Genomic DNA, 15,856 nt, shown 5'->3' with positions numbered 1-15,856 from the left:
ATATACCTACCCTTAAAATATCTTGATTTATAAGTACTGAAATCTGATAACAGAAACGTGGTATTTTATTTACGATAAGACATTTTTGAGTTTATGTTAAAAGATTTAATTGCTTCACGGGCAAACTGCATTTTTATCTTTTTTATGTCATAGACGGGGTGTCATTTTTATCTTTGACATTTTAAATATTTATAGTTTCGAATTTTGAACATTTTTAAGGGTTATTTAAACATTTATTTCACAAACTTTACAAACATTTTTTAAGGGTTATTTAAACATTTATTTTACAAATACGTTGGGTTCGAATCATTACACAATAATACATTTAATTACATTTATATTTTTCTTTAGACGCTTCTTCTTCTTTTATCAATTATTATAGGTAGTAGGTATTTTTACATTTTATAATTGTTGCATTTTACAATTTTTACATTTTTTGACATTATCTACATTAGGTACATACTATAATTTATTTTACATTTTATTTTACACCTTTCTTCTTCTTTAACAAATATTATAGTAGGTATTTTTGCATTTTACATTTCCTTTTACATTTATCTTTTTATTTGAATATTGATCACAATGTCAAAACAAAACAAAAAGGAATCAGAGCGTTTACAAACAGAACAGAACAAACGAACAACTATCAAAAATCACCTTACGAGATTTAGCGCATACTTTAACACCATTAAAACACAAGATCAGCCTGATTTAACGGAGTTAAATGCTAGGCTTGTAAGGGCTGAAAAATTGATTGACCAATTTGAAGAAGCTCAACAAATCATCGAAAATTTGGACAGTAAGTGTGATGAAAATTATAGAACTTTTCATGAGCCAGAACGATGTAGTTTTGAGAACATGTTTCATGCGCTAATGGCCGAGGTAACACACTTTTTAAACACTAAAGCTCCTGATAACCCTGTCGACCATCAAGACAGTGCTAGCACATCAGGTTCTCGGGCGGGCAACCTTCTACATTCGGTAAAGCTGCCTATCCTGAATTTGCCTTCGTATGACGGGAGCCTGGAAACCTGGATGTTTTTCCGTGACAGTTTTTCATCCATAATACATGAAAACGATGCTCTAGCAAATGTCCAAAAATTCCATTACCTACAGCTCTCCTTAAAAGGGGAGGCTGCAGAAACAATCAGCTCGTTGCAAATATGTGATGCAAATTATGAAGTAGCATGGTCGCTTATTAAAGAACGGTTTGAAAACAAGCAATTTCTAATAAATTTTCACATCAAATCTTTATTTAACCTACCGGCATTACAACACGAGTCACACACTGGACTTAGGCAACTTTTAAACGGGTTACAAAAACATTTAAATGCTTTGGAAGTTTTGGAACGTCCCACCGAACATTGGGATGATATTTTAATATACTTATTGGCCAGCAAATTCGATAACGCTACCAGACGCTCCTGGGAAAACAAAATTAATGCTAGCGAAATTCGCACACTCTCTCAGTTGACTGACTTCCTAAAAGATAAATGTCGAATGCTACAAACGTTGGAAACCGAAACCAAACAGTCAAGTAATAAATCTAATAGTAACTTTAAACAAAGGGAAAAAACAAAGACATTTCTTACTAACGCAACAAAACAATGCGTTTTTTGTAACAATGAACATAACATTTACCATTGTGAATCATTTTTAAAATTAACACCTTCTGAACGTTTAAATAAAGCTAAAGGTTTACGATTGTGCATTAATTGTCTAAACAACAATCATTCCACAAAACAATGTCACTCTTCCGGTTGCAAGAAATGTGGTAAGGTCCACAACACTCTGTTGCATTTTCCAAAGCAGCCAGTTCAACAAACTTCTGTAGAGGCTGACATTCCTATTGACATTCCACAGGCCAACGAGACTTCTTCTAACTATTCTTCTTTAACATGTCATTCACCTGCCAAATCAAAAATTTTACTCTCTACTGCCATGGTTAAAGTAGCTGATAAAAATGGCAATCTACACGATTGTAGAGTTTTACTTGACAGCGCTAGCCAATCTAACTTTATTAGTCAACGTTTACACAACATTTTACAATTGCCTAAAACAAAGACTAACACATCTATATTTGGTATCGCTCAAATGCACAAAAACATTAACTATTGTGTGTCTGTTGAAATGAAATCGACAATAAATGATTTTAACAAGAAACTGACTTGCTTAATACTGCCTAACATCACAGGATGCACGCCACAATTTTCATGTGACCCTGCCACTCTGAATATCCCAAATCATATTACTCTTGCAGACAAACTTTTTTACAAACCCGCCAATATTGACCTACTTATTGGTGCGGACACGTTTTGGGACTTACTGTGCATTGGTCAAATTAAATTGGGAACCAACTATGGTCCCATGTTACACAAAACTAAACTGGGTTGGATTATTTCAGGCCCTATTTCTGCTACTAAGTCTTCTAATGATGCACAGAATTGCTACGTTTCGACTGAAACTGACTTCAACGAAACACATACACACTACGGCAAATTCTGTGAAACTTATTTCAAGGAGACGACTTCACAAAACAAGACGGTATATTTACTTTATCAATTTCTTACAAACATCCCCTTTCCTCTTGGGGGGACTCTACCAAACAACATATTAACTTACACCGCTTTTCCTCTTGGGTGGACTTTACAAAACAATTTCTCAACTTACTACTATTAATATTACTATTATTATTTACTATTTTTACCACTACTTCTAAAATTATACTTCAAAAACTTTGGAGATTAAAGATTTCATGGGATGAGTCTTTGCCCCATGACCTACACAGTTTGTGGTCAAACTACAGCTCACAGTTGTTGTCCATACTTAACGATCTTAAAATACACACACCTTTCTTTACCAAAATCATATCTCCATTCAACTGCATAGATTTTGTGATGCATTGGAGTATGCGTTTGGCCTACGATGTACTGACACAACTTGAGAAAATTAATCTTAAACTTATTTTGCTCCTAAATAAAGGTAGCTTCAATTAAGAGCGTCACCGTATACGAACTTCAACTATCCGGTGTTCTTTTTCTTTAATACTACTACTTAGAGTGTATATAGTACTCTGTATTACTTTTACTTTCTGTAATACTTTTACTACTTCATTACTTCCTTTACTACTTATAATTTACACTTTACAATTTACGCTTTACAACTTACACTTTACAATTTACAATTAGACTCAATTTAGAGAACACGTACAATGGGTACGACTCTACAACAATTGTACTTGCTTGGATATAATACTTATCCTCACTTATCAATTGAATCTAAGAGACAAATCTCCTCTCATGGAAATCAATTTTCACGCTTAACTTCTTCTTATTTCTATCTGGGTATTTTCTACATCCGGCATTGACTATGCTGGAACATTTCCTTTATCGTGACAGGACGGGAAGAAACTTCAAAACTACCAAAGCATATATTTTATTATTCGTTTGCTTTGCAACTAAGGCCATCCATTTGGAAGTTGTAAGCGACTTAACGACTGATTGTTTCTTAGCAGCCTTACCTACGTCGGTTTATGTCTAGACGAGGTAAATGCACAACAATATATTCAGACAATGGGAGCACATTTGTTGGAGCAAATAACGAGATAAAAAAACTTCTTAAATTCTAACACCCTTGATGTCTAAAATCACAAATATTTTACCGCTTTTCTGTGTCAGGTGGAAACACGTTTAAATTCAAGGTCCATTTGTCCTCTTTCCTCCGATCATAGTGATCCTACTGCCTTGATACCTACACATTTCCTTATTGGAGACACCCTTATGTTAATCCCTGACCTAATTAGCTACAACATCAAGGAAAATAGACTTTCTCGTTATGCACACATACAATCTACTACACCTACATTTTTGGACCAGGTGGTCCAAGGAGTACATTTCCACTTTGCAACAACGAGTAAAGTGGAAGCAGAACTGTCAACAACACTTACATATCGGAACATTGGTTCTGATCAAAGAAGATGGTCTACCACCTTTGAGATGGAAGCTCGGACGCATCCTCGAAACTCATCCCGGTAAGGACGGCGTTATCCGCTCCGTGACGGTGAAGACCGCATCCAGCATCTTCAAGAGACCTGTGGTGAAGCTGTGCGTGTTACCGTCTCAAGGTGAATCGCAGTGAGACATTTATTTTAAACAATCTTAATTTTTTTATTTTATTTTGCACAATTTTAACTTTACTGACTCTACGCTTTGTTACTATTTAGCTCGGACAGTGAAGCGTAGTGAGCAATTATTTGAACAATTTTAATTTTACTGTTCGTCGAACAATTTTGATTTTACTTTACTTTGAACAATTTAAATTTACTTTATTTTAAATACCTTTAATTTGCTATTTTACTTTCGTTTTTGTATATATCCTACTTTATTACTATTTTACTTACATTTACATGCTTTATTACTAGTACAAAGAATGTAAAGGATCTGACTGTTTTTGGTGACTTTACTGTAAGTAACCAATTGAAACCCGATGGTTTCAAGGGGGGACTTATGTTTACGCACATTTATACTGATATCTGACAATACGAACCAGTACGCCAATGCGGCTAATATTAATACATATATGGTTCATTTTTTACTACCCCACGCTCTCAAGCAGAGGGGATTGAAGTTCACCAAAGGCAGATTCCAGAACCCCATTTCGAGTCAAAACATTCAGAGAAGCAACACACATATTAACCTTTTATTTTTTAATACTGTTATATATCTAGTTTACTCAATATACGTTTAAATTCAAAAATATTAACAAGTGCGAAGTGATTTACGACCACCCATCAACCTTTTTCTTCAGCTTCGTATAAACAAACATCGATGTTATGGAATATCATTATTTTCGTTAACATTAACAAATATTTTGGCATATGATTAATATATTTCGTCAATTGATGAAATCCGATTGACATCATTAATTAGAATAAAGAATTATAGCCAGATATTATTTTTATAGTAAAAAAAAACAAAGAAAAATATCTGACAAGTAATGACATTAACGTGTCCATGATGAAAAGTCACATTCTAATAAACCAATACAGAAGTAAAAACTTCGAGATGTATTCTGGTATAAAATCGTTTATTTAAAACTATAAAATGTCATCGATTGCAGAACGTTTTCGTTCTAAACAGAACATCTTCAGTGCATCCTGCCGAGTATTTTGAAACTAGCACAGTGTAAATAGTGTTAACATCATCATATATGGTTTACATAATGTAATATGTTAAAATGTTATGACTACAAGTCGATGTTAATGGATAAAGTGGAACACATGCTAAAAGGGTGCCATGGTTCCCTGCTCGAAGATGCTAGGTACTTGCCAATTCAATGGGCACAGACCAACTGAAAGACCACTTCAGTGGTCTACTTTGTGGTTTACTTCTGTATTGGTTTTTTAAACTATGGTATAGAGCCAACTATTGGGATTTTCCCATTGATTTTTTTTTCACATTCTAATGTTTTGACAGTGCTTTTACGTCAGAAATTTTGACCTACGTAATCTTGCTTTTGTAGTAAAAATACTATATTGTAATACGATAAAATTCCTAAATAGCACAAACCACCGACGGCGACCGCGATCTTTAAAACCGCGTACTTTAAGTCTGCCGTGTATCACCGACGGTGAGCCGAGTAAGTCCGCGATCTTTAAACCCGCGTACTTAAAGTTTGCGTGTGTATCACGCGCTTTACAGACGGATAGTCAGATACAGATAACTCATGGTTTTCTAATTTTTTCAAATGAGTGAAAACAGTAATATTGAAAGTCTTACTTCTTAATACTGAAGGAATCCTGAATGCATTGTATGACTGAATAGTTAAGTACTTAATTTAATGTATATTAAAAAAAAACGATAAAATCCTTTATGAAAGGTATATTTGTTAAAATCCCTAAAAAGGGCTACATTACAGAACAAAACTAGTTTTCGATCGGATGACCGATCATATCAGTGTTTACGTGAATCTAACATGCTAACCACCAAAATAAAAAATATGTGATGGTCACTTGCTACCATATAGTCATGATATGAACAGGCCAAACTCGAGCTCAATGGTACTTAGAGCATCAAACATTGGATATTTTAAACATCCAAGTTTCATTCCATATCTTTCATCTATGTTCCTATGATGGATCAATTGTAAAGGGTTTTTACCCACATAGTTTTTATTTTGGTGGTTGGCATGTTAGATTCATGGCTGAAGAACCTGCGAGAATGGTTTGGATGCAGCTCAAAACAACTATTTAGAACTACTGCCTCAAAAATTAAATAGCTATGATGATTGCCAACCTCCGTATAGGAGATGGCACCTGAATAAGAAGATGTTAGATTCACGTAAACACTGATGATAATCGGTCATCCGATCGAAAACTAGTTCTGTTCTGTGATGTAGCCCTTTTTAGGGACTTTAACAAATATACCTTTTATAAAGGATTTTGTCGTTTTTGTAATATATGGTATTCGCGGTGTGCAAGTACTTGGAGGGGATACGAGAAACGATCGTGCGAGAATTGCGAAGAAATATTGCAACTTTCTTAAATAATTCATGTTGTCAATTGAAATTGTCAAATTGACGTATATTTCATTCCTACTGTCATTGAAGAAGAAAAATTATATACATATTGCTCCACAATATTGATATGATATGCACTTATTATATAAAGGTAAATTTAATTAATTGTATTTTGCTTGCAGTACTGCATTTTAATAACTAATTTTATTTACTACATACAATTGTTTACGTTTTAATAACATAACCTGAATCTTGTTAAAGCTCAATGTCTTTGTTAATGATATCGTTAATTGTTTTAAACATAGTCACTGTTTAATATTTGCAGATGATTTAAAACTTTGGAGGATTGTTGAGGGCCCAGACGATCAGTTGCTTTTACAGAATGATTTAGACCAATTAAACTGTTGGTGTCGGGTTAATAAGCTGGATCTCAATGTTAAAATATGTTGTTTTATTAGTTTTTTCTACGACCGTTTAATAACAAGCTCATTATTCGCTATTTTTTCATAGATAATAGCACCTATTACTGTACCCGTGAGTAATAATTCGTTACTCACGGGCTGAAGTTACTCACGGGTCATTACTCACGGGCTGAAATTAGATTCAAGTGTCGCATGCCTCTTTTAAAATTATTGTAATTTATACCAATAATTAACTTTGAAAATTTTTTAAAGGAATTTTAACTGTAACAATGTCAGTATATTTTGTACGTTTATATCTTGTTTACTAATAATTTTGACGTTTATCATTTAATTTAGTGACAGTGACATTAGCGCATTTTGTTTATGTTAATTGGAATTTATAACTAATATTGTGTTTGTTTGTCAAGTTATATTGTGTTAAATATGTTATAACATATTATGTATAGTTATATATTATTATATTATATATTAGGTCTGGATCCCGCGTATGAAAAAAAAGTTGATTAATAGCAAGCTGAAAATTTGTTAATAACTTAAGGGTGTCTAGTCGAATAAACTTTGATATGTGTGAACACTGGAACTGGGGTAGTTTTAATTGTGGAACAGGTTAAAAATTTGGAACGGTCACAGCACGAAAACGGCACATTTATTTTGTCCGACAGAACAGACTTAAACTCTTCGAACAGAGATTAAACTCTCATGCAAAAATCAGGCTGCTATTTATCACCAAATGGGCGTTTTAATGAGTGGAACATGTAGAATATGTCAAATGACAGGAATTATGACATTTAATTAAACATTATATACCCTTAAGCTATTAACAAATTTTCAGCTTGCTATTAATCAACTTTTTTTTCATACGCGGGATCCAGACCTATATAGTTAAATGTAAATATACATTATAACTATATATTATGCAATACGTCCACCGACAACAACCATTTCCTATTTATTAGATTCACTGACAGTAAGTACAAATAATTTAAGCTTATAATTTTTGGGAAACGAATAGAACTTATATTGACTATTTCTAGTTGTATTTTTACAATAGGAATTTAGTAATAGTAGGCAACCATTTTTGTATTTTTGTAAATTATAATAATTTAAATCTCGAGTAGCTGATAATTAAATTTTTTACTAAGTAAAATAAAAAAAAAGTCGTAGAAAAAGTATAGTATTCTACACGCATGTAATGGCTATTACTCACTCTGATGAATTACGACACTCGCCTACGGCTTGTGTCGCAAACTTCAACATCGTGAGTAATAGCCATCATTACATGCTCGTTGAATAATATACTATTACACGTAAAATAATCAAATACCAGTCTTCATATGTCATTGATAATCAACCACTTAAATATGTTACTACTATCAAAGACTTGGGAATCATAATTGATGAGAAATTAACTTTTATAAATCATATTAATTCAATAGCTGTAAAGAGTAGTAAAGTGTTTGGTTTTGTGCTAAGAAATTGCCAATAGTCCAGGGCGCATCTGTTTTGAGATGGACGTTGAGAGGTGACTCAAATTTTTTTGCAGAAATTGCTTGAAAATAACTCAAATAATAATATTTGAGCTATCCTCCCACTCAAAATGGTCCGGAACATTGTTTAAATAATCAAAATGTCAAAATATGAAGGAAAAATTCGATTTTTTTATTGGTTTTTTGATTATAACTTTAAAACTATTCATTTCTGAGAAAAGTTGTACTAACATAAAAGTTGCGTAATTAAATTTCCCATAATACAGAATTTGTTAAAAATTTAACCCTTGTCACCCTTGTTGTAAAATAGCAATAATTGCAAAAAAAAAACATACAAAGACAAGTATTCGCATTTTACGTTTTTCAACCATTTATGCTACACTTAGGACCTTCATATTTTATACAGCAAAACTTTATGATATATTAAAACAACACTGTAAATTCCATTAAGATGGGTTTAATAAATTTTGCAAAATCAATTTTGCAATCCAGCTTTCTCAAAAAAAATTCATTTTTTAAAAATGTTGCAGGACTGAAAATAAAGCAAATATCAAGTTGAATTTTTTTTCTGCTTATAGAAATGTACTCTATCTTTCATTTACAGTTTGCAAAATTAAAATCGATTAATTACCACGGCGTCAGGAAATTTTTTAAATAAACATTAATTTTTGGTGCTACGCGCAGGACAGCGATGTTCGATTCACACAAGTTGATTTCCACCAAAATTTCTTTCAATCTTTATCTAATATATTATTTTCTTACTCTACATTTTGTTGTATTTTAATACCACAAAAATCAAACTAATTTTATTATTGTTTGTTAAATATTTTTTAAACAATTGCATATGTTTGGAAATAATAAACTTTTATTCTCTAAAGTTAAAATATATGAACAAAGAAAGTTTTTGCTAAAAAAGTGTTATTTCAAATGATAGAGTATGTGTTTTTATTTTGCAATAAACAAATTTATTTATTTATGTCGAAATGTAATAAAAATTAAAATGTATCAATCATTATCAAAGGTCATTGGAATGCCCAATCAGAGCAAACTATCCGCTGTCCTGCGCGTAGCACCAATAATTAATGTTTATTAAAAAAATTCCTGACGCCGCGGTAGTTAATGGATTTTAGTTTTGCAAATTGCTAATGAAAGGTACAGTACACTTCTATACGCAAAAAAAATCAACTTGATATCTGCTTTATTTGGACTCCTGTAACATTTAAAAAAAAATGAATTTTTTTTGCGAAAGCTGGATTTTAAAATTTATTTTGCAAAATCTATTAAACCGATCTTAATGAAATTTACAGTGTTGTTTAACTGTACCATAAAGTTTTTCTGGGTGAAACATGAAGGTCCTAAGTCTTGCATAAATGGTTGAAAAACGTAAAATGCGAATACTAGTTTTTGTACGGTTTTTTTCGCAATTATTGCTATTTTGCAACAAGGATGACTATTTTTTAAATTGTTTACCAATTTTATATTGTAGCAAATTGAATTACGCAACTTTTATGTCAGTACAACTTTTCTCGAAAATGAATACTTTTAACGTTATAATCAAAAAACGAAGAAAATAATCGATTTTTTCCTTTATTTTTTGACATTTTGATTATTTAAACAATGTTCCGGACCTATTTGAGAGGGAGGATAACTCAAATAATATTATTTGAGTAATTTTCAAGCAATTTCTGCAAAAAAATTTAAGTCACCTCTCAACGTCCAAATATACTAATATTTTTACAGATGCGCCCTGGTCTACAATACTTTTTAGTTCATACTGTCAGGTTTGTTTATTGTTGTTTGGTCAGATCAATTTTGGAATACTGTTCAATAATTTGGTCTCCTTATTTTCAAAATCAAATGATTTATTTGGAAAGAGTACAACATAGATTCTTAAGAGTGTGTGCTTTTAAATGTGGAATTACTATAGCTAATCATAATTACATGGAGATCAAGCAACACATTTCATTGACTCCACTAAGCATCCGTAGAGATAGATTTTCACTAATATTCTTATTTAAGTTGGTTAATGGTCTGTTAGATTGTCCTAATATCTTAGAATATGTTACTTTCCACATACCACGTCGTGATTTAAGGCAACAACCAACTTTTCGAATTCCCTTTCATAGAACAACTTATGGTGTGAATAATACTCTTGACAGATGCATGCCTTTGGCCAATAATCTGCAGATCGACTTATTTAAATACAGTTTGAACCAACTAAAGAGGTACCTATCTTGTATTACATAGTATTAGGTTTGTTTTAAAAGTTTTTGTTTTAATAGTTTAAAATTATTATTTTAAAAATAGCCTATGTACTAGTTATCTCAATGATCTAAATTCATTAAGTCTGATACAATTATAATTACTTTGAATTTTTTTAACTTGGATATAGCTAGTTATAAGATCTAACCTGTCTTAAAAATTTAACTTATGTTTTTATTCTGTTAATGGGGGTTTCCCGTAAATAAATAAATAAAATAAAAATAAAATAATATCTTATTTTTTCTTTTTATTATTTTTTTGGACTATGGTCTTGACAATTATCCAGTAACCAGGACTAATATAATTAGTCAATATAATTAAAAGTGCGAATAATGTTGCTGGGCGTAGAAACCAGGTGTCGCTTTACCGAACTTGCACAGTCCCAATACAGCCAACTACAGGAAATCTTTTTCCGCATGGGTATATATTTAACTTTAAGCAAAGAAAAAAATCGCAACAGAAAATTGTTTAATTACCCTGTAGAAATAACAACTTTTTATCAAACCACCTGCTCGCCAAATATAATTATAACACTTATTCATAACACTCTATTTCAACACCTTTTAATTAAATTTATTTTAAAGTGACTTAAAAAAGGTTTTTAATCATTAATAAAATAATTAAATAATCAAAACGTACACTGATCTAGACTTTCTTGAATAAATGTTTAATTAAATATTAATCACTAAGATTTGTATGAAATTGTGGCATAATATGGTAATATCTTTACACCTTTTGAGATTTGAAAAAGATTATTAGTCCAGACTGTATCGTCGCCCTAGTGGTAAATTATTCCGATTCGATGTTTTTTGCACAAATTTACTCAAAAAGAGGTTCTTATAACAAAGCCACAGGGTGCCATAGGGTACCGTTGGGGGAAAAATGTTTAAACAATTTTTTGTTAAACACATTCACAAAAATAATAATATTTAGTGCAAAAAATGTCTCTTGTATTTTTATCTAAAATGGTTGTTGTGTTATAAGCGATTTAAAATTTGAGAAATGCGAAAATGACTATTTTCGAGGCTTAATAACTAGGTTAAAACTTATTATTATGAAAGTCAGAAAGTGACCAAATCAAAGTTTAAACCTCCCCCCTACAAGATCCTGAAGAAATTTTTGTCATTATTTTATTCTTCTTCTTCATGTGCCGTGCTCGATTATCGAACGTTGGCTATCAAATTGGCTATAGCAATTGTGTTAACGGCAGCTCGGAAAAGGGATGCAGAGGATCTGTTATACCATTCTCTCAGGTTTTTAAGCCATGACGTTCTTCTTCGACCTGGCCCTCTTCTTCCGTCTACCTTGCCTTGTATTATTAAATGGAGTATATTATATCTCTCTGGGTGTCGCATAACATGGCCAAAATATTCAAGTTTTCGATTTTTAACTGTTCTGACGACTTCTGTGACTTTTCCCATCCGGTGCAAAACAACTTCGTTACGAACTCTATCCACCCAACTTATTCGTAGGATTCTTCGGTATACCCAAATTTCAAAGGCTTCCAATTTCTTGAGAAGAGTATCTGTTAAAGTCCAACCTTCGACACCGTACAAAAGAGTAGTGAACACATAACATCTCACTAATCTAATTTTAAGATTCAAAGTAATGTTGTTTCCACATAAAAGTTTCTTTATCTTAAAGAATGCAGCTCTGGCATTCTCTATACGTATTCTAATTTCTTTGCTCATGTCCCAGTTCTCATTTAGATTACAACCAAGGTAGGTGATATTGTTAGTTCTCTCTAATTGTTCACCATAAGCTGTTACTACTTCCGGTTGTATTGGCGTCTTACTGACAACCATCACCTTGGTCTTTGCGGTGTTTAGCTTGAGTCCATATTCATCACACGTTGTGGTACTTAATCCTATTAATCAGATGTTGAAGTTCTTCATAATTGCTCGCAATTAACACCGTGTCATCCGCATATCTCAAATTATTAATATTGACGCCATTCATTTTGATACCACATTGAGCATTATCCACTGCTTTATTGAAAACAAACTCAGAATAGATGTTAAGTATTAGTGGGGACAAAACGCAGCCCTGCCTTACTCCTCTTCGTATTTGAAGTTCTTCAGACGTGTCCCAGCCAATCCTGATGTTTGCACGTTGATGCCAGTAAAGATTTTTGATAATGCGTAGGTCTTTATCATCAATACCCACTTTCTGAAGAATAGCAATAATTTCCGTATGTTTTACCCGATCAAAGGCCTTCTCAAAGTCAATGAAACACATATAAACCGGATGTCCGACATCTCTGCATCTCTGTACCATAACCTGAATACTAAACAGTGCTTCTCTGGTCCCAAGGTTATTGCGGAATCCAAACTGTGTATCACCAAGCTGTTCTTCTATTTTTTGGTACATCCTAGAGTGCAAAATTCGTAGAAATATCTTTAAAACATGACTCATCAAGCTAATGGTTCGGTAGTCACTACATCTTTTCGCGTTTGCTTTTTTAGGTATCGTCACAAAAGTCGACAGCAGGCAATCCGTTGGTATATAGCCAGTTTGATAAACTTTATTAAAAAGATGAAGGAGAGATCTTTTACCTGAATTTTCGAAGAGCTTTATTATTTCATTCGGTATTTCGTCTGGTCCCGTCGCTTTTCTGGTCTTTGCTAATCTTATTGCTTGTTCAATTTCGTCCATAGTTATGTCAGGTCCTGTAACTACTTCGTTAATTTCAAGCTCGGGCCTTTCATCATTAAACAGTTCCTCAATGCATTCTTTCCATCTGTCTATTTTATCCAAATCAGTGATAATCAGTTTTCCGTCTCTATCAACGATGTTATTTGCATATTTTTTGTTCTGACCGGTGAGTTCTTTTATTTTTTTATACATATTAAATGAATCATGTTTTCTCTGCAACTCTTCAATTTCTAAACATTTTTTTTCAAAGTATGTTTCTTTTGCCGCTCGTATTTTAGTCCTTATCTCTTTATTAATGCGTTTATACATTTCGATGTTTTGATTCTTAAATTTGCGTCTTTTTTCCATCAAATTAAAAATCTCATCGTTCATCCACTGTTGCTTCTTTTGATTTTTCTCTTTGAAGTTTGGAGTTGAGTTGCTTATAATCGTTTTGATTTGGTTCCAATGATCCTCGATGGATTCTTGTTGTTCGCTATTCTCAAAATTGCTCTCTAAATTGTTTGAAATCTCCTGACTGTTGTTTCTAATAAAATCGGTATCCAGTTTGTTAGAGGATCGTTGTTGTTTTATCCGTTTAAGTTTTAGTTTTATTTCGGCTAACAATAGATTGTGATCAGATGGCACATCGGCGCCAGGATAGGTTTTTACAGACTTTACTGCATTTCTGTAACGCTCACTGATGGTTATGTAGTCAATTTGGTTTCTTACGATATTATTGGGGGTATCTGCTGGAGATTTCCACGTATATAATCTCCTTTTAGGTAATATGAAAAAGGCATTCATTATACATAGATTATGTTCTTTGCAAAAATCTGCGAAATAGTCTCCCCTTTCATTTCTATCGCCCAGTCCATAACAGCCAATAATATTACTTAATATTATGTTATTACTAAGCTGTTATTTTTAATTGTTGACAATAAGCGCTAATAGCGCATTGAGGCGGCCGTCAATGTGAGTGCGAGTTAGATGCACCATTGGACGGCCGGAATGGTGCATCTTTTACGCACTCACCATTGACGGCCGCCTAATACACGCTTAGCGCCCATTTTTAATAATTAAAAATAACAGCTTAATTAAATTAATAATAATTAAAAATAAGTAATACAATGACACAAATTTCTTCAGGATCTTTTAGAGGGAGAATTTAAACTTTGATTTGGTCACTTCCTGACTTTCATAATAATAATTTTTAAACGAGTTATTAAGCCTTGAAATGGCTATTTTAACGTTTTTCACAACGATTTTAACAATCAATTTTAGAGAAAAATTACACTAGAACTTTTTGCTCAGAATGTTTAAAAATTTTTTTGACCACGGAACCGCCTGTCACCCTATGGATTTGTTATAAGGACCTCTTTTTGAGTAAGTTTGTACAAAAAAATCGAATCAGAATAATTTAATTAATGGGGGCGACGATACAGCCTGGACTATATAACTAACCTTCGGATATTCATTAAAGAACATTACTTTCAGGTTACGATCATACACTCTAATTAAATTTTATATACTTATGATGAAAATCTAAAGAACGTATTGAGATAAATTTTGTCAGCATTAAGATTTTCTTAGCAATCATATCGGTAAATGATTGTTTTGGAGATTTGCTTGAAAATTTTTATTTAGGTTTTACTTACCCTCTACTTCAAAGTTGGACTTTAATGCCGTTGGTTGCTTTTACTTAGGGGGTTGACAGTCCCCTCTTTTCGATGGTGAAAAACATACGTTTAAAACAAGTCTGAAAATGGATCAATTTACTAATTCTAAGCAACTTTTGTTCTATAGCGTATTTTTACCTTTTCAGTTTTTATATAGCCAATACTATTCGAGTTATTTGCGAGTGAAAATGTTTAATTTTTAACAAAAACCACAATTTTAGGCTGTTTTTCGCAAATAACTCAAAAAGTAAGTATTTTATCGAAAAAAAAATTCATAGCAAAAATGTATCTTATAAAAAAAACGAAAAATATGGTGTATTCATTAGGGATGGCGGTTTTTGACAAAACACCGGTTTTCGGTTATACCGGTTTTTTTGCTTACGGTTTAACCTGGCGGTTATAACCGGTCGAAAAAAACCGGTTTTTGAAAAAACCGGTTATCGGTTTTTTTAATCCAATAGGTTACAAAGTTACATTTACAATGCACTTTAGTTTGCGATATCCATTCGACTCGATATCAATATGATCAAAATTAGTACTATCGAAAGAACATCAATATCAATATAAATAAAACATAATTTTTAATAAAACCATTTTATTCTATTAATTAATATATTTATTTATTATCTAAAATACCCACCAATTTTCCTCTCCTCCCAAACTTAAAAAATTCCCCAACCATTTCAACTTATAAAAAATTTCCCTCTTTGAAATGGGATTTAAAAAAAATAATATCAACATAACCATTTTACTTAAAACTAAATTGGATAATGCAATTTATCTTTTATTTTTATTACCATCAAAAAAAAATTATCATGTATTACTTTTAACACGTTTGTATATATTTGTAGAATAG

At 32.2% G+C, this 15,856-nt stretch overlaps 1 protein-coding gene across 1 annotated transcript in view; it reads left to right on the top strand.

Moving 5' to 3' along the window:
* Positions 1–858: 858 nt before the first annotated feature.
* LOC126886203 (uncharacterized) overlaps positions 859–15,856 on the top strand; it is a 32,765-nt gene continuing 17,767 nt past the window's right edge. The window contains exon 1 of the mRNA XM_050653063.1: positions 859–2,116. Within this exon, the coding sequence (XP_050509020.1) occupies positions 859–2,116 (1,258 nt within the window). The remainder of the gene's footprint in view (positions 2,117–15,856) is intronic.

Source organism: Diabrotica virgifera, chromosome 6 (genome assembly GCF_917563875.1).
Source record: "Diabrotica virgifera virgifera chromosome 6, PGI_DIABVI_V3a".
In the NCBI taxonomy this organism is placed as follows: domain Eukaryota; kingdom Metazoa; phylum Arthropoda; class Insecta; order Coleoptera; family Chrysomelidae; genus Diabrotica; species Diabrotica virgifera.
The sequence above is the reverse complement of the archived record's forward strand: the minus strand, read 5'-3'. Positions and strand labels throughout refer to the sequence as shown.